The 25179-nt window shown below is 33.5% G+C and overlaps 1 protein-coding gene and 1 pseudogene across 1 annotated transcript; both read left to right on the top strand.

Moving 5' to 3' along the window:
- The first annotated feature begins 7288 nt into the window (after positions 1 to 7288).
- LOC132304624 (MLP-like protein 34) lies at positions 7289 to 12509 on the top strand. Its single transcript, XM_059802371.1, has 4 exons — positions 7289 to 8230; positions 8632 to 8705; positions 11028 to 11218; positions 12131 to 12509. The coding sequence occupies exons 1-4, from the start codon at positions 8029 to 8031 to the stop codon at positions 12507 to 12509; spliced, it is 846 nt and encodes a 281-aa protein (XP_059658354.1). The 5' UTR covers positions 7289 to 8028.
- Positions 12510 to 13240: 731 nt separating this feature from the next.
- On the top strand, positions 13241 to 23502 carry LOC132304623 (major latex protein 149-like; annotated as a pseudogene).
- Positions 23503 to 25179: the final 1677 nt, after the last annotated feature.

Here is a 25179-nt window from a genome sequence, read left to right as displayed (position 1 = left end):
ATAAATACAAATGAAATTGTTTAAATGGATGAATTGATTAATTTAATTGTTTTAACAATTGAAATAAATGTTTCAATGATTTTATTCATGATTATGAGTTTTATATAATTTATCTGAGATGTAGGTTAATTACTTGAAATGTAAGTTAACTACATCCTATTTAAATTGTTGTATTTGCTTAAATAAATGCAAATGATTATCTGTATGATTTATATCATGTTATGTATAAATTTATTTGATGTGATATTATAACTATAGCATCATTTATGGATTATATGCATTATATGCACCAATATGAGATAGTGGCATATTAGGGACGGATTAACTAAAAACTTTAAGTCCTACCTATTTATGTAAAACGGAATGGATTAATTAAAATGCTAAATCCTATATATTTTCATGTCAAGTCAACTAAATCAGTTGGATGACATATTAGATATTTATTTTAAGTTTGGATAGGATGGATTATATATATATATATATATATATATATATATATATATATGCCATGATATAAGCTTGAGTCTCAGGATCATGGTTAGGGTGCGTATATTGTCTAGGATGGATAACTGGATATAACAGACATCTGTGTGCCCTGGTAGGTCTAGGTACTCATGCCCACTTTATATGCGATTTGCATGTTACCTACTATTCAGGTTGAGGTAGACCTATAGCCTTGTGAGCATCCTGTAATGTGTATTTATATATATACAGACTACTAGTTATTATTGAGTTGATTAGGATGTATACGTGTATCGGATCTCTACTTGGATTGTAGTAGAGTAGAACTTATTTGTGGGCCTGACCTACCATTATTTTTCAAGTGTTCTTCAAGTGTAGAGGATTATTCGTGCTGAGCAGGGATCAGTCTACTTCACTCTTCCGTTTTTACATAGGAATTTCATTTATGTTTCAGTTTTCAGTTGTAGACAGTTATTTTAGTTACTTATTTAGTTTGGATTTTCTAAGGGTCCACATAGTATGGATTCCCGAGTTGTATTATTTTGGAGGATTAATTGTATTAGAAGGATTTATAAATTAATGGAAATTTATTCTTAGGTTTCCATTATTTTATCGTTTTAGTTTTCTTTTAGCAATTTATTTTTTCTTATTTATTCTTTTATACTTGTGTTCGTTTATTGCTGATTTGTTTTTGATATCCTCAGGCATTCGGGCGTGAGCCTGGCCAACCCGCATTCGGAAATCCAGAGGTATCACAATATTTGTATAGTATGAGAAGGTCTTGATAGATTACACAAGTGTCAATTCCAATTTCATTAAAATATGAACAAGCATGCATAATCCTATGAACTACAAGTTAGAAACTTTAATTATTTTCCCTTTACGGGATATAGTAAATTGAGGTGAAAAAAAGAAGTTAATTGACCAACACGATCAAATAATAATAAGTTAACCAAAACAAAAATCAAATCAACATTTCAAGATCTAGAAGATGAAAACCCCACAAGGGAGGATGGTAGTCTAATTCATTAGCAGCTTGTAATCGCTCTGCCAAAAGTTCCAGACTAATTATACTCTCTAAGTATTGAATAATAATAGTTTTTTTTTTTTTTTTTTTTTTGTTATATTTTGGTTTAGACTTCATTTATTTAAATTTGGGTTAATTACAACGACACCCTTTGAGATTTGACATATTGACAGCCATATACCATTTAGTTATTTTTTGGACAAAGACACCCCCTGTGATAATTTTGATCCAAACAAGTTCTTAAAATGTTTGAAAAGAAAAGATTACCCTTTTAATATTTAATTCATTTTTATTGTAAAATATTAGAACTCATGAAACGTCAAAATTGCCCTTATATATATACATTATATACATTATTACCCTTATATATATGGAAGAACAGTGGGGAAGAGAGAGCACTAGTTGCCACCACCCTCATCGATGCCACCCCTACTACGCTGCCACACCCAATTCTCCAACCTCTCTCTACTACGCTGCCACACCCAATTCCCCAATCTCTCTCCACCCACCAATACAAAGCCGCACAAAACCCAACAAACATGATGAAGTGGAGGAACGGTAGAGATCGATCTCCTTTCGATCCGGTGATTATGCTCCACAGACCGTCTGACCGCGACGCCGCTGACGGAGGCGGCAACAATGGGTTGTAGATGATGGTGCGGGTTCAGGTAGAGGACGTTGCCGGGCAAATTAGAATTCAAGCCAACAATAAGGAATCAGTTGGATTCCGGTGACTATTTTCTGGTTCACTATTCGCGATTCCTGCAACGGCTCGATCACATCCTCGTCAGTCCATATCAGTTGAAATAACCTCCGAGACTTATCAAGGCCAACAACTTCTTCTCTTCAATAGCGATGGCGATCGAGACGTCCTCAACGCAGAGCTCGGACATGGTGGTGTAAAGCACGCCTTTGTGCCACTGGTCATCGAGTTTGGTGAGGATTGATAGGTTAGGTTTAGGAGAGGTTGGGTTTCGGGTTTAGGCATCATTTTCTCAAGTGAATGAGATTGGGGTTTGAGAATTAGATATATATCTATAAATCTGTGTGTCTGTTCAATTGGTATTTTTTGTGGATTTTTCATGTTTTCAATTGATAGGTTTAGCTTCTTCTTCTTCCATTTTTTTTTTTTTTTTTTTTTTTTTTTGGGTTAAAGGTAAACTTGTGTATAAATATGAAATAATGTACATTGAGCCCCAAGTTGGGGGAGACACAATACAAATAGGGACAACAAGGGATAAACAATCAAACATACCACAACAAACATACAACAAAATGCCTACGCAGAGGCTTTCAACAAAATGCCTAGAATAATCAAGATAATAACCAGTTATATCCACATGAGCTGTTGCAGGCTGGATAAAGAGATTGAAAGGATCTTGCTCATTTGAAATGATTCTCAAGTCTGAGGCTCTTCTTAGCTTAATTGTAGCAAGTCTTGCCCTTGTGCTTGACTTAAGCTGTGAAATTATATGTTGAGAAGGGGCTGCAACATTCCTCTCTTACCAAAGAAAGTAAATAACATCAGTCAAAAAAAGCTTGAGAGTCATAAACTTGGAAGAGTTCCAATGGTTTGAACACCATTGTATCAAGTTAGGCTAGTTATTAGGAAGAATATAAAAACCTGCAATGCTCTGAATAAAATTCCAAATGTGTAAGCTGTAAGAGCATTTAAAGAACAAATGATCCAAGGATAACATCTATTGATATAGTGTTGGTTGAGCATTGATTTGGAGTCAAAGGTGTAAAGTCTACCCCTTATAGCTAGCCAAGATATGTAGCTGTGCTTTGGTATATGGTGTTTAAACCATAGGAGATGATTCCAACCAAATGTGGGTGATAAAGGGCTGAAATAGGATATAATAAGGGTGAATGAGTATCCTTCTGAGGGACATGGAAGCCACTCAATGGTGTTATGTTCATCTGTTGGTGCAGGAAGATAATACAGCTGCTTGATGAATGTTTGTGATTGAAAGAATTGTAAGGGCTGTAATGAGGAAGGAATTAACCAATGATTTGTGGAAATTAGTCTATCAACTGTGGCCATGGTGTCCAGTTGAAGAATTTCCATATCATTAAGTTCAAGTTGTTTGACAATGGGACCATTAGGCAGCCAGAAGTCTATGCCAAGATGGGTTTTGGTTGTGGTGGCAGAGGTTGCAGTGGTGGGTGGAAAGAGAGAAAGAAGGGGTGGGCAGTATTGGTGGTAGGCTGGTAGCGGTGGTGACGACTAGTGGGTGGTGGTTGTAGTGGTGGCTATGGTAGGGTATTTTGGTCAATAAAAAAATTATTGTATTGGATAAATTGGTAATTAAATGTGTGAAGAGCAATAATGTCAATTTAGGACCACTGAGGTGTCTTTGTTAACTTTATCAAACCTAAGGGGGATGTAATCATTTAAAAATGGCCCAACTTATATATCGCTATCATTATGTCAAATCTCAGATGGTATCGTTGTAATTAACCCTTAAATTTTTTACCTAACATTATTTCATTTTGTGGCCAAGGCCCTTGTCGGTTTCGTATTTATTCATGAAGTGGAATTGTATCCAATGGATGCAAATGTCTTGGCCAACCAATTTGATCAGCTTTTTTGGGCTGCTGTTGGGCCTGTTTGCCATTTTGGGCTTGTACTTTGTTCATATTATTTTACCATTTTGATCAGCTTGCCACTTAGAAATTATATAATTTTTCTTATTATATTTTGTTTAAGATATTAAATAATGTTACCTAACTTTCTATTTAGTGGTCAAATTATATTTTGAAATAAATATTAATCAAGCGGTTTAAATGAATAGAATTATAACAAATACATCAATCAATTAGGTTAATAAATTGTCAGAGGAAAAATCTCTCTCTTTAACATGAAACAGTGGTTGAAAAGGATAAAAAACAATAGAAAATAATAATTCTTACGGGCCCCTTTGCGTGATATGCAATAAAATGAAATATATATTTTTAATTGGATTGACACAATCAAAATTTATAATAAAATATATCAACAAAACCAACAAATCAAATCAAAATTTATAATAAAACATATCAACCAAAACAAAAAAATCAAATAAACAATTATCATATACGTAGTATATAACGTGAAAAACACACAAGCTAGGGAAGACTTCTATATCTAATTAAAGCCATTTTTCATATTATCAGGATAAAAACATATATATGTATATATATGTATATATATATGCAGTCATAAATGGGATTTTGAAAGGAAATCGTATGGAGCACAACCAATCACGAGAAGATCTCTAAACAATTAAAAGTGTCCAGAGGCTATCAGTATTATATTGTCAATAAACGAAGGGACATGTAACATCTCTAGTGCAACGATTGATGAATGATGGAATAAATTCGGATGAATCATACCATGCAATTTACACCAAACATATTGATATATATGGACTTCAAAATTATTCTAGATAAAGTAGTCATTTAAAAGAAGTTTTTTAAAAAATAAAGAATAAAAAAAAATAAAAGAAGGGACATGTATTTACCGAAAAAAAGAAGAAGAAGGGACATGTAACATCTCTAGTGCAACGATTGATGGATGGTGAAATAAATTCGGATGAATCATACCATGCAATTTACTCCAAACATATTGATATACATGGACTTCAATTAATCTGGATAAAATAGTAATTCCAATTCACCTTAGCAAGCCATTTGGCTTGTCATTATTTTATCTAAAAAGGAAATGCACAGTAGATTTACCATCACAGCTCCGTATAAAGGGCAATGGCAAGACCAATTCTTATATTTTTTTTGTGTGTGAAGTGCTTGTGATGGCTCTTGTTGGTAATTTAGAGGCTGAAGTAGAGATCAACAAGTCCAATGCTGAGGAGATGTTCCATATTTTTGGAGGCAAAGTACACTCTATTCCAAACGCCTCTGCAGGAAAAATACCAAAAGTGAAGGCTCCATCAAAGCCTGGACTTATATTTTAGGTATATATGCTAACCCTAACCCTTTCATACCCTTAAAAAAATAATAAATAAATAATAATAATAATAATCCACCAACCCTTTAATTAGTTCAATTCAACTTTTGTCCTCAATGACCCTAAGATACCGATCGATCCTCTTATTTATTTATTTTTAATTTTTTTTTTTTTACCATTAATCTTGGTTTGATTTTAGTTTTGTTGCAATGTAGAAGGGAAGGAGAAGACCATGAAGGAGAAGCTGACAATAGATGAAGGAAACAAAACACTATCGGCAAAGGCATTGGAAGGACATGTCTTGGAGCTGTACAAGAGCTATATGGTCACCTTACACGTTTTTGAGAAGGACGAGTCAGCCTTTATGAAATTTACCATAGATTATGAGAAACTAAAGGAAGATGTTCCAATTCCGCATAAATATATGGACTTCCTAGTTAATTTGGCTAAAGATATTGATGCTCACTTCCTCAAATCATAAAATAGAGGTGTCATTAATTACTTCTAGGACTATATATAATGGTTATAACTTATATATGATCTAATCCTTCTGTAACAAGAGCCGTTGTGATACTACTATCATACTACATGTGTAATATATATATATATACTTGCGAAGTATTTCTTTTACAATATATATATATGTGAAACAATTTTTCTTTTCTATTGAATAAAGCATGAAGGAGAACCCATGACAACTTACAACTATGAGGGGCCTGCCTCATCCTAACATTACTTTATCCTACCCTCTGTAAGCATCACTGGGGGCATACCTACCCTCTGTAAGTTTGGTATTTATTATCTTTACTTCGAATTTTAAATAATCTCACCGAACTTTTCATTTCGTGGTCAAACTATGTTTTGAAATAAACATGAATCAAGGTTATGTTTAGTTGACAGGCGAACTAATTCCAACAAATATATCAATTATGGTGAACAAACCATTAGAGGAAAAAAATCTGATTCTTAATTTTTCACATGAAACCAGTTGTTGGAAACTATAAAAACAATAGCAAATAATAATAATTTTCCGTAGCAGTATCAGACCTAGATCTCTACTTTTCAAAAGAAGATTAAAGATTCAACCATCAGTACAGAAATTTACGTACCAACTAAGAAAGCAAATAAATAAAGAATTCGTATGGAGCACAACCAACAACGGGTACGTAGACTTCTAATAATTCAAGGGTAGGCCCAGTACCTAGCACTACCTGTCAGCTTGCAACACGTACTGTTTAGTTGAATGATTGCATGGTGAAATAAATTCAGACGGAACATCCCATGCATGCAATTTAAAGCAAATATATTGATGCATGCAAATAGACGTTAATTTTTATAGGTAGAGTTGTCGTTTGGTGGCTCAGTCCTATCGAAATTAATGTTCAAGTGTTTTTGTAATATTCTAATATATTTTTGCGAGTTCACTCTTTTTAATTGGTGAGTCTCAATTGAATTGGACCATAAATATCAATAATTCAGAACCATTAATTTAATAATTTCATCAAAGAAAAAGCATAAATTTATCATGACAGCTCTATATAAGGCTCAATAGTAAGGCCAATTCTTTAACAAGTGTGTCCTAGTTTTAGTGTTAAGTGCTTGGTTGGGTTAGTGAGTCATTTTTTTTTTTTTATTTAAAAAAAACAATTGCTATGGCTCTTGTTGGTAAGTTAGAGGCTGAAGTAGAGATCAGCAAGTCTAATGCTGAGGAGATGTTCCATATCTTTGGAGGTAAAGCACACACTATGTCAAATGCGTGTGCTTAAAGAATACCAAAAGTGGAGTTACATGAAGGTGATTGGGGAACCGAAGGCTCCATCCGAACCTGGACTTATGTTGCAGGTATATATATATATATATGGCAACCAACACTAACCCTCTAGGTTCAATTCAACTTTTGCCCTCAACTTCTACTTAATATATTTGTTACAAAATCATGCTTTGACAAGATTTTTTATAATCTTAGCTGTGAAATTGTGGTCCGAATTTTTATTTCGTGATCAGAAAAATGGACCCAACTTTAGGACTCTCCTGTAACACAATACATTTAGGGTTTGGAGTGTGATGAGAAAGAACACTGAAAGCTGGAGTGTGGTAAGAAAGAACACCGAAAGCTGCAGTTTAGAGTAGGAGGGAGGGTTTGGAACTTTGGAACTGAAACTTGTAATAAATTTCTTGCAAAATTTTTACTGTAGACGTAGGTTTTTGTATTCTGTGGTATATATGTGTTTACTTTTCTTTCAATTTCTTGATTTATTCTTGATTCGTGTTGTTTGTGGTAACATCAATTTCTAAGATTTTCACAGAGAGAGATTTGAATACAATGGATGTTTCTTTTCATAGAATAAATTTCACTACACCACTGCTCATTACTGGTGACAAACAAATTTTTTTTTCTTTGAAAGGTAGGAGAAAAAAAAGGGTGTATAATTAACATTGAACTACCAATTTAAAAACACAAATTAAAATTTTCCCTTTATTTATTTTTGTTTTTCAGCATTATTGGTTTGATTTTGTTTTTGTGGGCATTGCAGAAGGGAAGGAGGAGACCTATAAGGAGGAGCTGACAATAGACGAAGGAAACAAAAAAATGTCGGCAAAGGCAGTGGAAGGACATGTCTTGGAGCAGTACAAGAACTATACGGTCAACTTGCATGTTTACGAGAAGGGCGAGTCGGCCATTGCGAAATTTACCATACATTATGAGAGGCTAAGTGAAGATGTTCCAGTTCCACAGAAATATATTGAATTCCTAGTTAATGTGGCTAAAGACGTCGATGCTCACCTTCTCAAATCCTAAGCCACTATGTCTATATTAATGGTTATGATGTAAACCTTTTTTATAAATAAGTGTGGTTGTGACTTGTGATATTCTGTATTATACTACGGTTGTAATGGTTATGGAGTGTTTCTTTTACAATAAGAGCTTGAAAAAAGCTTCCAGTGTTGGCAATTAATGTAATCCAAATTTGGTTTTCAGGCAATTAATGTAATCCAAATTTGGTTTTCAGGACTTGCCCATGCACACTTCAACCTATGGTATTTAGATTTGATTTCTTTCAGTGACTTCTGTAATATTAATTTTTATTTATTATTATTATTATTATTTTATGGTCCAGCAGTTTACTGAACTTTGATATTTAGCAAGTCTAAAGTTTGGGTTCCAGTCCTGTTGGGTGTTCTTTGTGGCTAGCATTCGCTGTCCTTGCAGTGACTTACCCGACCTGGGTGGGGAAGCGCCCTTCCGGGTCCTCAGGGATCAGTCAGGTTGTTGAGGGGTCCTAATGATTCGTGTCTTCCCGGACATTCCGAATTAACTAAAAAAAATAAAAAATATATTAAAAAATTTTAAATTTTTTGTGCTCAAATTGTGCTAATTTGAAGAAGAACTCACGACAACTATTTTGGAGACCCCCTCATAACATTATTTTTTTTTTATTTTTTTTATTTTTAGAGCATGTGTGTCGGTCATATAACACACGTATCATTCATGTCAGGAGTACGGTTCAAAAGTGAGACCTCAAGAATTTAGCTCCCGAATCCCTACGCCCTGGAGGTGACCTTATCGTAACATTACTCTATGATTTAGAAGAAAGAAAAATAAAAAATTACGTGAAGTACATATTAGAAGATTTGAATGACCCATGCTTCAAAAGAGGCATTATTATTTGTGTGGATTGTGATGTCCTAAGTTGCCTTGCATAGGACCTAACATTTTCTCTGATGGCCAAATTGCCACCCAATGTCCAACATATGGTTTGAGTGGGAGCATCACCTGGGGCATACCTACTTTCCATAAGTTTCGTATTTATTACATTTTAGTTTAAATATTAAATGATCTAACTTAATTTTTCATTTATTGGTCAAATAATATTTTGAAATAAACATGAATCGAGGTTATTTTTGAACGAGTTGTTATTTGCACTCCACTTTTATATTTGAGTGCTCCACTTTATAAATTTGCACCCATTCAATCTCACTCTCAAAAGGCCGGTAGAATTTGGAGGGGAATAATATTTTAGTGATTAAACTTTATCATGGAGTGTCAAAGATAAAATTGGAATGCCAATAACAGCTCCCATGTTTAAATGAGAGGGAAATCAATTCCAACAAGTATATCAATCAGGACGCATGAACAAAGCATTAGAGAAAAAAATTATGTTTCTTTGTTTCTCACATGTAACCAGTTAATCTACCATAAAACAATAGCAAATAATAATCATTTCCCCTTTGTGGGGATATCATAAAATGAGATTAAAATGAATTTTAATCGACCAACACAATCAAAAAATAAAATATATCAACCAAAACAACAAATCAAATCAATACTTAAAGATTTATTACATGAAGAACCCACAAATCAAATTTAACATTTCAAGCCCTCATGGGCATAACATCGTTTACAAGGATCGGGAGGTAAGTTTTTGAGGTTTGGCTTTCAAATCGCACTCCTAATTTGAATGGTACGTTTGTTGTGAGACCGATATATTTGCTCTAAGAAAAAAAAAAAAAACATTTGAAAATTTATCAAATCCACATTTGAAAATTTATAACAAGAAAACCCCACAAGGGAGGCCGGTAGTTGATGTAGGACAGGTTTAATAATTTTTATTAATTAGGTTTTATTATTAACTTTATTTTTATAATTTTTAAGGGAGAGTTTTATTATAGGTAATTTTCTTATACTTTTAATTTCCTTATAGCATGAGGTTAATTCCTTGTGTTTTTTATTTTCTTAGGATTAGTTTCCTTTTAAGCTTTTAAATTTTTTAGTAATCAAGTTGCTTATTTATTATAAATATATGTACTGCAAAGGCAGAAAATAATCATACAATTTATTAATTATATATAAGAATTCCTTACTAATTTTTTCAACTTGGTATATTTAAAATTGTTCTTGTTCCTTGTGAACATTTCATAGCTTCCGTTGTCCATAGTCTAATTCCCTTTCTCCCACTATGATCTGTACTACTTATAACGAAATGAAGAATATAATATTAGTGTATCACATAAATTATTTCTACACCCAAATCTGAGTTATCCAACAACAGTGTCAACAAAGAAAATGTTAGGCCTCAATGAATGAGTATAAAAGATTGTGTAGCAACCATATAATATGGATAGGTTCATAACAACAAATTTAAAGCCATAGATATAATGTGGATAGCACATAATGGGATTTTGAAAGGAATTCTTACGGACCACAACCAAACACCAGGTAGGCTTTTAATAATTCAAGAGAAGGGATATGTGTATGTGAACCACTAACACTGTCTAGTTCAATGATTAAATGGTGAAATAAATTGAGATGAATCATCCCATGCCTGCAATTTAAAGCAAAGATATTGATGCAAATGAGCTTTAATTTTTCTAGATAGAGTTGTCGTTTGGTGGCTCAGTCCTATCAAAATTATTGCTCAAAAAGTGTTTTTTTTTTTTTAGAGTGTGAATTGGATTGGAAAATCAAGTGTCAATAATTTAGATCATCTAATAATTTCTCGAAAGAAAGACTGTAGAATTACCATGATAGCTCGGCAAGGCCTATATTCTTTAACAAGTGCATACTATTTTTTTTTGTGTTTTTGTTAGCTTGGTTTGTGTGTGCCTTTTTTTTTAAAAAAAACAATTGCCATGTCTCTTGTTGGTAAGTTGGAAGCTGAAGTAGAGATCAATAAATCTAGTGCTGAGGAAATGTTCCATATCTTTGGAGGTAAAGCGCACACTATGTCAAACGCTTGTGCTGAAAGAATTCCAAAAGTGGAGTTACATGAAGGTGATTGGTGGGAGTGAAAGCTCCATCAGAACCTGGACTTATGTTGCAGGTATTTATGGAAACCTACACTAACCCTCTAGGTTCAATTCATGTCCACAAGTTCTTAATTAATTTGTTACAAAATCAAGCATGACAGGGTGTTTTTATTTTATTTTATTGATTTTTAATTTTTTAAGTATAGTCATTTGGAGTCCAATAATCGGCTGTATTTTTACATGAGTAAGAACTGATGTCATGATGATGTCATTAATATCGCTATGTCATAATGACATCAACACTTATTCATATAAAACTAGTTAGATGTGTCTGACTCTGAGACTCGCTATAATTACTCTTTTTTTAAATATACAAATTGTGAATTTGTAGCCCGAATTTTGTTTCATGACCAGAAAAATGGACCTAATTTTAGGACTCTCTTGTAGCCCAACCCGTTAAGGATTTGGATTGTAGTAAGAACATTGAAAGCTGAAATTTAGAGAGGGAAAGATGAATCTTTGCTCGGATCTTTATTGTGGACGTAGAGTTTAAGTTGAACCACTTAATTTATTTATTTAATTTTTTTTTTATTTTTTATTTTTTGTAAATATTTTTTATGTTCTTTGTGTGGTGTGTATTTACTTTTTTTTCAATTTTCTTGATTTGTTCCTGGTTTGTCTGTGGTAACATTAATTGCTAAGGTTTTCACAGAGAGATTGGACTACAATGGATGTTTTTTTTAATTTTATTTATAGATATATAGAATAAATTCCACTGCTCACTGGTGATTGGCAAACAATTTGATTGAATAATGATTCCAAAATGCTAAGAGTATAAATAACATTGAACTACCAATTAAAAAACACAAATTAAAATTTTCCCTTCATTTGTTTATTTTTTTCTGCATTATTGGTTTAATTTTCTTTTTGTGGTAATGTACAAGGGAACAAAACACTGTCGTTGAAGGCGCGCAGTGGAAGGACATGTCTTCGAGCAGTACAAGAACTATAATATCACCATACAGTTTTTTGAGAAGGCCAAGTCAGCCATTGCGAAATTTACTATATATAGATTATGAGAATCTAAGCGAAGATGTTCCAGTTCCACAGAAATATATTGACTTTTTGGTTAATTTGGCTAAAGATATCAATGTCACTTTCTCAAATCCTAACTACTACGCCTATATATTGTCCTCGAGCACTACAAGAACTATAATATCACCATACAGTTTTTTGAGAAACGCGACTCAGCCATTGCGAAATTTACTATATATAGATTATGAGAATCTAAGCGAAGATGTTCCAGTTCCACAAAAAATATAGTGACTTATTGGTTAATTTGGCTAAAGATATCAATGTCACTTTCTCAAATCCTAACTACTTCGCCTATATTAATGGTTATGATTTAATCCTTCTATAATAAGGGTGGTTGTGATAATGGTTATGATGTAAACCTTTTATAACGAGAGTGGTTGTGATACGTGCTGTAAAAATATATGCTTCAAATGACATTTAAGATATAATTAGCCTTATAGTAATATATCATAAGATATTTATAATATGCTAAAATAATTAATTAAATATATAATTAGATATTTAATTTAAACATGCAAATTAAAGCAATAAAATAATAATTAAAATAAAGAACTTGAACCGAGGCTAATATTGGATACTATATTCTTAAGACAGATTCGCCCCGCTATGATGCTAACGGACTCAGTGGCGTCTACCTCTCAGAATACAATGATCTACATCCACTAGTAGCAGCACTACAAACTCATGGATACGACGAACCTCCTCTGTGTAATACTATCTCTGACTCAAAAATGCATTTATATTATATAAAAAATGAATTGGGTGCAATCCGAACCAAATGGCTCGGATCAAATTTAATATGGCTCAATGAAATTGATTTTGGGCCTAAATGGCTCAGACCACTTGACCATGGCTTAAACCCACATGTACGTGTTTGGTTCAAATCTAAAGAGGGGAAGAAGAGATTAAAGAATTGAACATTTTGTAAATGGCATATGTGGTAAGTATTTATAGACAATATGGCGTCTCTTGATTTGGGTGTGTCTCTTCACCCAACTAATACAACCATTCATCGTAACTTCCCAGATTAGTTCATTCCAACAGTCACGTCTTGTGTTCCGGAACCTCTTGCCGTGAATAACCAGAAGTCAATGGTTGATGGATTACACACCACTTCGCAAAAGCTCTGGTCGCGTTACAGAATGGTCGAATTTCCAATTAAAAATACATTAACCCAATACCACTGTACAAAAATTCTTTATTTAATATATTCACATTGCAATCACTGACATTCACGTTATAGTCTAACGTGATAGACAGATAACCAAAGCCATATGCACGTGCAGGCAAGTTTCATTCACATATTCTAACAATTCCCCATATGAATGGAAATTGGCTGCTTAAATGTAGAAAATGATTATGCAGACACTAGAAAGAGTATAGACGGAAAGTTACTGCATCAGGATAGGGCTATCAGATTTCCCTAGTGTATTACTATCAGATTTACTGGCTAACCAGTGAACGTGATGTCTTGAACTGTTTAGCCGTTTGTGTAAACCAAGACAATAGCAAACACACAGTATCTTTCCTCACAGAGTTTGTTCTCATTGTTGTGTTCATTTTGCCCTGAACAACTCTTGGTATTCATGAATGCACTAGAAAACTTAGCCTTTATAGTTCTCATAAAGTGGCCCCACTTCACATATATATATGTGACTTCTTATTAAGAGTATCCTACCATACCCCACTTGAATTTTCAAGGTATAAGAGTCATTAAAAGCGTAACTTATCCTAATCTTCGTTGTAGGTAACACTGTCTCATTATAGAAATGGGCAGAAAATTTATATCTTCCTAGTGCATCTGGTGAGTCATTCAGAATTTCTGTTGTCCCTTTGAACCTATATCTTGGGATCTCCAGTCAATTAGGTTGGGTTTCCATTAAGATGACTCGTTAACTTTCGGTTTCAACCTCATTTCCCTCGATGATCTGTACAATTACTCTCTAGTACAACCCTCAATTTTATATGTGGCCACAAGATTGTGTTTAGAAATATTACACTTTGCAGAGATTTCTCCAGGTGAAAGCAAATGTATACTTTGTGCTACAAAATTGCTTATTGTTAGCAATATCCTTTTTTTTAGCGGCACATATGTAGACTTAATTTGAAATGTTCTCAAAGTGAAGTCTATTGACTTTCCTATTTTATTTATTCAAAGTTTTTAACTTTGAGTTATATTAAGAACATACAACTATATCTTTAATATTAAATAAATCATGACTTTTAATGTTTGTGACTAAGCTAGTTTTGTTGCAAATTGTGGTATATAAGGTGACAAATATGCTTTTGTTGCAATTGCTGTATCTTTTAGTGACAAATTTAATTTTGTTGCAAATAGTTTCAGGTTTAGAAACAATCTATTTTTTGTTGCAAATTGTCATATATTTAGAGATAAAATTAGTTTTGCTGCAAATTATTCTATATTTAGCAACAAAAGTCCTTGGAATGGAGTTGTATTAAGTAACAAATTTTTGCAAAAATAGGGACAAATTATTTGTTGCTAATTGTCATATCTTTTGCAACAATTGACAAATGATTTTCTTGTCACAAAAGAAGATCCTTTTTGGGACAAAAGTTTTTGTAGCATAAAACCTTTTGTGACGAGCTTATAGGGACGACCTTGCCACAAAATTTTTTTATTGCTAAAAGGTTTTTTCAACAAATTGTTCGCGTTTAGTGACAAAAAGTTTTGTTGCAAAACACCAAATTACATGTAATGGAGGTTTGAAATGAGGACTTTGAACATTATCTTCTAATATTATGATTCCCATCTTTTCCACTTCTTTGGATCCTTTCGAGTCCCCACATCAAAAGGAAAGAATTCACATCAGTAGCTATAAGAAGATTCATATGGTACTTGAGCTCATAAGCCATGCTTAAACAACATCAGTGGCAATTAACACCTTATTCGTCGTTTTTTTCTGTTAAGCTTCAATTTTTATTTATTTATTTATTTTAATTTATCTTTTCAATTTCTTACTTTTCGGCTGACATTGAGACTAATCGGGAACCAAAATCTACAGAATTACATGATGAGCCCTTCTTAACTACCTAGCTAACACATATTAACTTATACTGTTGTAACGTACTTTATATGAAAGTCATTGGCAAGGCCATTTTCACTATAGTGTCTTCAATTTTTTTTGGATTTGTGAGTGTATTGCTAAAACAATTGCTATAGCTCTCGTTGGACAGATAGAGGCTGAAGCGGAGATCAACAAGTCTAATGCTAAAATTTTTTTCCATGTCTTCAAAAGGTAAAGCACATAGTATGCCAGACGCGTGTGCTGAAAGAATACCAAAAGTGGAGCTACATGAGGTGAGTGGGGAAGTTGTTGAATTTGTGGCTCAAAATTCATGTGCAGAAAATTAGTTTCCTTTTTCGTTTTAGAAGGTTGAAATTATTAGAGTAAATTGTATCCCATTATATATGTTTCTATTTTAGAGTTTTGATCATTATGGTAACTCCTTGTAGGCAAGTTAAGGAATATTTGTCCAACAAAAAATTAGGTTTGAAGACTCTATAAATAGAGATGGGTATAAATAGAGATGGGTGTAAGAGATTTAGAGAGAGAGAGAGAAGAGAGAAAGTTGTAGGGGGAAGAGATGGGAGAGTATGTGTAATTTCTGAGTGTATACATATGGTCTCAAAAGAGATGAGGAGTGAGTGAGTGGGGTTTTGACGTGCAGTTGTATATTTTCTTCCTTGATTCATAATAGTTAAATCTCTTTCTCCCATAGACATAACCCTAGAGTTAGGTAAACTATGTAAAATATTTTATTATGCGTGGGTGTGTGTGATTGTTATCTCTATAAATGCTTATATTGATGTGATGTGATGATGCTTCCGCTGTGTGTGATGAAAGGGGGATTTAACTCTCAACAACAGCCGACCGTTAAGTGGGTTAGAGGGAGTTAATTATCCCCAACAACCAGTATCAGAGCCGATGGTTGGTCAGAGCCTGTGATTCGTCCTGAAGATCAATAAAAGAAGATTGCTGCAAAGTTTGTAAGAGCAGAAGATGATCGTGAGGTGCTATGGAGATTTAATCAGAGTTGATGATGACACAAAGGTATGAATAAGGTGATGGTGTGAAGCTCATAAGGAACAAGTCTTGGGACAAGCCGAATGATGCTCGTTTTTCAAGATGAGGCAAAAGGTGGTAGAGATGAAGCCCAAGAGGAACAAGTTTTGAGGACAAGCCAAGAATGGTGCTAGTTCTCAAGATGGGGCATGGGGTGTGAAGAGTGAAGGAGTTTAATTTAAGCCCGGTAAAGAGTAAAGGGGAATATGAAGAATGAAGATGAGAGGTTTGTTACTTTGATCCAGAAAAATAATTGATAAAGATGAGTTGAATATTAGTGGGTTACCATGCGTGAGCAATTGATCGAACACCAATGAGATGGATAAAGAATGTGATAACCCTAGATTTTCGGATGTGGGTTGGCCAGGCCCACGCCCGATTACCCGAGGATATCAAACCAATTAGCAATAAACAAACACAGAATACAATTAAGAAAATAGGAATAAATAAATTGCTGAAAAGAAACTAGAATGATAATCCAAATACCAAAACCTCAGAATAAAATTTTATTAATAAAGAATTATTCTGATACATCTAAATTCTCCATTTCTAATATAACTCGGGAATCCATCTGGTGGACCCCTAATAAACTGCAACATTGAAATCAATAACTGAAGAACTCCAATGCTAAATCCCGAAGAAACTCCTACGTCGTCGGAAGAATGAGTGACCGTTTCTACTCAGCATGAACAAGCTCTAAAACCTGCAACTGTCCGATACCTGAAAAAATAATAGTGGATCAGACCCACGAACAAGTTCTATCCTAACTACAATCCAAATAGAGACCCGATATGCAGATACATCATAAATGTCTCAAGCATATCTATATAGTCCATAAAATATATATATCCACACTAAAGGACATTCACTGAGTTACAGTAGGGGTCTCAACCTGAATAGAAGGCAACATGCGAAAACGCACCCAAAGGTGGGCATGAGTACCTAGACCTAACAGGGTACACCTCAACCTACTATAGCCAGCTACGTATCCATTGCATATACGCACCCTAACCAATAATCCTAAGACTCAAGCTTATATCGCGGTATCATAAATACATATATAACCTCCATCCAAATACAATGTCGTGCCAATCAACTATTCTTCGTTTAGACACGACATATAATTAGGATTTAAATGTTTTAATTAAATCCATATCCTTCCTAATACAGAAATATAAACAACCATCCGTTATGTCGTTCAATTGTTTTAGTTGATAGGACATTCATCCATGTATGATTTAACTATTTTAGTTAATCAATTCCGTATGTATGAATGGGTTGGAATTAGCATTTTGATCTAATCCGTCCCTCCGTATACCACCGTCCCATACCGGTGCATACCATGCATATGATCTGTAAATGATGCAACAACTCAATCAGTACATCACATAAATCCACATAATCCAAATAGTTGATAAAACAGAATTGAAACAGCCCATCAACTATAATCCCAAAATACCATCCCTGTAATTGCTAAAATAGTTTAATAGTCCAGCAATAAAAATCCAAATCCATAATCCAAGTATTGCATAAACAATTTAATAATCCAGCAATTAAAATCCAAGCATTTAATCCAAGTAATTGCATAAACAGTTTAATAGTCAAGCAATTAAAATCCAAATCCATAGTCCAAGTAATTGCAGAATAATGAATATTATTTCAGCAATTAATTCAAATCCTTGTTTCATGAAATTGCAGAAACTAGTTTATTAATTCAGCAACTATACTCCAAAGTGTGCACAGATCAAATTTATCAAGTAAATGACCTTAACGTGTATTTAAAACAAGATTTAAATCATGTTAAAATTCCTTAAATCACCCACTTAAAAACTGAGCAATTACTTCCCTTCCAACCGTTAACAGCATGTGAATTGTCTAAATTTCACACTGTTCATTCCATTCCTATAATGGGCTAACTTATGCAATTTGAGAGCCTAAAATCCTTTGAAATTACTTTTAAAATTGTTAGTCAAGTCCCTGAAACAATTCAGAATTCCAAACCCAGCCCAAACAGTGCTCGAATAGCTCTAGAATGCAACCAAACGAAACATAACCAAGGGAGCCTGCTCTCAAATAAATAGAGCAGGCTCTAGACCAGTTAGAACCGGCTCCCTAGCCCTTGGAGCCAGCTCTATAAAGGGGGGAGCCAGCTCCCAACTTCTTGGAACCGGCTCTCTCCTTCTTTGAGAGCCCCGTTTGCTTCCTTCTCCGTTTCCGACCTTCTGCCTCGTCTCCGGCCCTTTCCTACCCCTCTGTTCTTCCTTAAACTAGTCCTAATTGTCTAATGTATATCCAATGACAACCCCCAGTCCTTAGTTTACCATAGTAAGAACTATTATAGCGTTTTAAAACAACAACAATTTATATGCTTAAAACAGTCAACGAAGAACCCAATTGTAAGAATTGTTTCAAACAAAATTCAGCCCAAACAGACGATCAAATTAACATATATTAATCATGAAAAGTTTAATTAATATTCATTTAACATCCTAGAGATCCTCTAGGTATGCATAGAACACAGGCCAAAGGGAGAGAGGAAGAAAAGAACTTGCCTCTATAGTTTTTGAATAAAAACCTTGTCGCCATCTTCCTAGATTTTCCGACGACGTCCAATTCACTGTCAATCTCCTATTATTCCACCTTCTCTTCTCCTAGGTCCATCCTTTAATCCGCAGCCGAACCCTGACGGCAAATCCCTCTGTGTTCCATAAAATCTCTCTATCTGTTTTCTCTCTATAACTTTCTGTTTGTGAACGAGTGTTTGTGAATGAAGTTTTATTGATTCCTAACCCTAAGCCGACGTCTAATGATATATTTATAGGTTTAAAAAACTAAAACCCCAATTCTAATTTAAATCCTAGAAGGAAAAGAACAACCACAAAAGTTATAATCCAAGTCGACTAAATACGTGAGAATATACACGTAACCCTAAAATTATAACATAAATTAAATTATGATAAACAATACCAGTTTAATTATTAATAAATACCAATAATTAAAACTACCCTATATACATATATACCCATATATACATGTATATACTTCCATGGGTAAAAACTGTACCCATTTACATTACTCAAACAGTCCGTTAATCCTATCCAAGCCAAACCTTGTTTTAAAGATAAATAAATAAAATAACACATTTAATTACACATTCAAATGCCACCTAAGCATAAAATTCAATTAAAATAAACAATTCAATTAACCAATTAAACATTTAAACAATCAAGCAAATAGTCAAAATTGTAATTTAAAAACCCTTAAACAATTTACTAAAAATACTTAAGCACACACAAACAACTAAAATACAATAAAATAAATTAATTAATTGCCAATTATATCCTTTTGAAACTAGGGGTATTACAGAGAAGATAGAAGAAGAATGTAGAATGATGAATCTGAGAAAAAGTAGAGATTGTTAGAGTGTTTTTCAAGTTCATCATAGTGCTTTATTTAAGGTGGAGAAATGTTCAGTTAAGGTGGAGCTATGAAGAGCTTGAGGTGGAGGTATGAAGAGATCCTTGTTCGAGGTGGAGCTATGGAGAAGTACGTGAGATAGAATTTTGAGCCAAGGTGGAGATTGTTGAATTTGTGACTTAAAATTCGTGTGCAGAAAATTAGTTTCCTTTTTCGTTTTAGAAGGTTGAAATTATTAGTGTAAATTGTATCCCATTATGTTTCTATTTTAAAGTTTTGATCATTATAGTAACTCATTATAAGCAAGTTAAGGAATATTTGTCCAACAAGAAATTGAGTTTGAAGACTTTATAAATAAAGATGGGTGTAAGAGGTTTAGAGAGAGAGAGAAGAAAGAAAGATGTAAGAGGTTTAAGGGTGAGTGTTGTGAGGAGAGGAGAGAGTGTGTGTAATTCCTGAGTGTATATATATAGTCTTAAAAGAGATGAGAAGTGAGTGAGTGAGGTTTTGACATGTGGTTGTATATTTTCTTCCTTGATTTATAATAGTTAAATCTCTCTCTCCTATGGACATAACCCTAGAGTTGGATGAACCATGTAAAATATTGTGTTGTGCATGGGTGTGTGTAATTGTTATCTACATATATGCTTGTATTGATGTGATGTAATGATGTTTCTGTTATATGTGATGAAAGAGGGATTTAACTCTCAACAATAACCGACCGTTGAGTAGGTTGGAGGGAGTTGATTTTCCCGAACAGAATTGAAGGCTCTACTAGAGTCTAGACTTATGTTACAGGTAAGGCAACCAATACTAACCCTATAAGGTTCAACTTAATTTTTTCGTAAAAGTTCTATTTTTTTTTTTTTTAATTTTTGTTACAAAACGAAAATATACAAAATATTATTTGTGGAATTTCTCAAATTATTTTGCTTTTTGTGCCAATGTAGGAAGAAAGATTGTGATACCCCTCGACTCCGAGACATGGGTTGATCAGGCCCAAGCCCAAACCCAAGGGAATATCAAATAATTAATATTTAACAAACACAGAATACAAAAGAATTAAGAAAGAAATAAATAAATATGCTGAAAAGAATTTTAAATAATAAGTCCTTAAACTATATAATTAAAATCCGGTAATCAAAACCTCCATAATTAATAACTCGGGAATCCATCTCTAGTGGACCCTTAATAAAAGTTCCAAATGAAAATGCAAATAACTGAAAAACATCTAAAGCTAAACCATGGCGAGAAGCCCTACATAATCGGAAGAATGAGTAATCGTCCCTACTCAGCTCGAACAAACTCTAAGACTAGAAACGCCCGATACCTGAAAAATAAGAATGGGCCAGACCCACGTGCAAGTTCTATACTACTATAATCTAAGCAGAGACCCGATACATATGTACATCCTAAATAGTTCAACAATAACTAAATAGTCCGTAGATATATATATATATATTCACACTACAGGACTCTCACTGAACTACAAGTTCGTCTCAACTTGACTCGTAGGCATCATGCAAAATGCACCTGAAGTGGGCATGAGTACCTAGGCCTAGCAGGGTACACATTAAACTATCATAGTCAGTTATGTATCCCAAAACATATACACTCCCTAACTATCGACTCTGAGACTCAGGCTCATATCGTGGTACCATAACAATATATTTAAAATCCATTAAAACTAAGTGTGTCATTCAGCTATTTAGTGACCTGACACAAATATAGGCAGGACTTAACTTATGTAGTTAATCCATCCCCTATTTCAAAATAGGTAGGTATTAGCATTTTGATCCAAATACATACTTAATATGCCACCGTCCGATACCGGTACATACAATCCATATATCCAGTAGTTGATAATACAAATAAAATAGATATCAACTAGTCTATAATAAGTATAATAAGAATATGTAACTTAACACACTTATCTTAAGCCATTGATACAGGATTTCAACAATTGAAAACGCAGATAAGAGATATAACCATCCATTAATCCATGATAAGCATAATAAAAATATATTAATTAACATGCTTATTTACTGCCCATAATACATAATTAAACTGTGTAACCATTTACGAAACATTGCTAAAATATGAACCAACAATTTAAAACATCCAAATCCAAACAGTATACAACTTTAATTAAGAATTATATACTGTTCAATCTATTAAAACCATGTGGTTCATTATACATTATTACACATTCAGAGAGATTAATATATAACCTAGAAATCATTTTAATCCTTTTTAGACGTTCTTAATTCACTCTGGAACTCCAAAATCCAAGCACTGTGGCCAAATTCGTCAAAATTTATCACATAGGGAAAGAGCCGCCTCTTTCCATCAAAGAGCCTTCTCTTTCAAATCAAAGAGCGTCTCTTTTATCAAAGAGCATTCTCTTTCAAATCAAAGAGCCTTCTCTTTTATCAAAGAGCCTTCTTCTTCAAATCAAAGAGCCTTCTCTTTTAAATCAAAGAGCCTGCTCTTTTATCAGAGAGCCTTCTCTTTCAAATCAAAGAGCCTGCTCTTTTATCAAAGAACTTACTCTTTGCTAAAGGAGCCGCCTCTTTGCCTACTACGCGTCTTTTGCTTCATCTCCGGCAACTTTCGATGATTCCGTTCTTCTATGTTAAGGTCTCTAATGGTCTTAATTAAGTCCCAGAGTTATTCAGAAAAATAATCCAACTCCTTTATGCATTAATTAACATCAAATAATACGAGTATTCATGCAGAAAGCTTAAAATCAAGCACATAAAAATTCGTTTAAACACATGCAATTTTAATGAAATTCTAACATACATAAACAATAAATTTTACGTTTATTTACTCCTGGAATTGCTTTAGGCATGTAAAGAACATATGTCAAAGGGAGGGAGATAGATATAAAACTTGCCTTTAGGTTTTGATTTGAAACCTTTCAACGTCATCTTCCTAAGTGTTTCCGACGAATGCCGACTACTGTTAACCTTCCTCTGTCCTCTCTATGCCTCCACTATCGTGAATAGGGTTCTAAAACCCTAGGCAAACTTAATACATATATTTATAGGCCACACTTAAACCTAAGTCTTAAACCTAAGTCAAATTATATTCAGAGATGGAGAACTACTTTGGCTAACCCCAAATTTCATAAAAGAAAAACCCTAACCTATACGACATATAAATTACAAACAAAATAAGTCCACTAAGCATATATGTAATTAAAACAAATAAACCAAAACAACCATTAATCACTTAATTAGAAAATAAATAAACAATTAACAATTAACTAAAATAAATAAACAATTAAACAATTAATTAAAATAAATACACAATTAAACAATTAATATAAATAAAATAACCACTTAACAATTAAGCAAATAGGCAAATACACAAATAATCAAATAATCAACTAAAAATGCAAGAAAACAATAATAAGAATGCTGAGACTATCATTTTAAAATTAGGGGTATTACAAAGGTGGAGACTTATAAGGAGAAGCTCAAAATAGATGAGGAAAACAAAGTGCTTTCAGTAGTAGCCATTGAAAGAGATGTCATGAAGCACTATAAGAGCTATAAGGTCACTTTACAGGTTGTGGTCGAGGATAAGAAAAGTGTGGCGAAATTTACTATAGATTACGAGAAACTGAATGAAGATGTTCCAACTCCAAAAAAATATATTAACTTTTAGTTACTGTCGCTATAGATATCGATGCTTACCTTCTCAAAGTCTAAAATGAAGTCATGTCTTGTGGTTGCATTACTGTGTATGTTATGGTTATGAACTTCTTATGTATTCCTTTATAATAAGAGCTTAAAAAAAACTTAAGCACTCAGCATTGATTGGCTATTTGTTAATCCAAAACCAGTCCTTTCAATCTTTCCTATGCTTATTGTGAAATCTCTTTCTTCCCCTTCATCTCAATACATGTGTGGGTGCACATACATGAGCAACTATAAACCCTTGAAGTGTGAATTTGGAAGATAATTCAAAGCAAACATGTCTAATCAAATCAGTCAATTGTGTTGCGAAATCAAACAGAAAACATAAGAAATAAATCAAACACACACAACAAGAATACACAAATTTTACTTGGTTTACCCAAAATTATGGCTACATCCAAGGGTTGCAGAGATTTTCACTATGATGATCAAAAACAGTAGCGGATACAGAGAGTTCAGAATAAATAAATACGTACCCTCGCGCTAGGGCAACATAACAAATGCAAAAATTACCAAAATACCCTACAAAGAGTTGGATCCGTAGAGTTGGGGCGTGGTGTACAGTATTTATCAGGTTCCACACTACCCATCAAATTGTGGGCTAAAATAGTGTACTAGTCTCCCTGATATGGACATACAGTTGAGTTAGAGTAACCATTTGTTGTGTTCTACTAAGAAAGTGCCCATAATTGGTAGAACCTAAGCAAGAGAAATGGTTGAGACAAATCCAAACTCTTACATACTATTTTGTTAAAATGAGACTGTACAATGATTACTATGAAAAACACAGACGAAAATTCATGCTGCTGGATTTGGTGACTAATATTTGATAATAAGGAGTTAAGAAATGGACTTTATAGTGCTTAATCTCTGAACCAAATAAGCCACAGCCTTTTGCTTGTGCACAAGGTTCTGAAATTATAGTGCTCTTTTGAACAATCTCAGGAATTTCCTAACCAGAGCTTCCATGGAACTAGCAATTTAGCAGTCGAAATGTCCACTAACACCTATGAATCATATACATTCAGTGATGACTCTGTTTGCCTTTCTTATAGAAAATAGATTTCCCATGATCAAGAAGAGCTTTCATTTCAGCCTTGACAATATTTCTGCTTAATAGGAATTTTACTAGGTGAACATCTTAGATTAGTTTGGTACAATCTTTCTAATGTACTTTTAAACAAGCTCCCACATTCTGTGTTCGTATGAGCAACAAGTTTATTATAAGGTGATTAGTCCTTGTATTTCATGGCACTTTTATTCTTGCCATTAGTGATTATGTTGACTATTTTTTTATTCTTCTACTTATGAAGATGATGTTCTATTAGAGCCAATCAACCAGCACAGCCACTTGTGCAAGAGCTGGACTATATATATCCACTTATTTGTGTTAAAATCAGTAACTGACAACTCTTCATTTTTTGTTTAGTTTCTTGGGAGAAATTTCATTTTCAATGCTTGCATATGTAGTACTTTTTCTGCAAAGAATCCGACCCAAAGGTTTTGGGAACCTTTTGGTAACCATATCCACAAGGAAATTGGAGATTAGAATCTCTTATGTAGAAACATCATAAGAGATTTTTTTAAAAAAGTTTGAATAGGATTGCTTTGAGCATTATCTTAACAAAATTATATTGACCAACTAGTCCATCATTTTTGAAAGGGGGAATTTTTTTTTTTTTTGGAAGA

Source organism: Cornus florida, unplaced genomic scaffold (genome assembly GCF_030987335.1).
Source record: "Cornus florida cultivar Cherokee Brave unplaced genomic scaffold, ASM3098733v1 CherokeeBrave_3.0.0_Hap2_Chr04, whole genome shotgun sequence".
Taxonomy (NCBI): Eukaryota; Viridiplantae; Streptophyta; class Magnoliopsida; order Cornales; family Cornaceae; genus Cornus; species Cornus florida.
The sequence above is the reverse complement of the archived record's forward strand: the minus strand, read 5'-3'. Positions and strand labels throughout refer to the sequence as shown.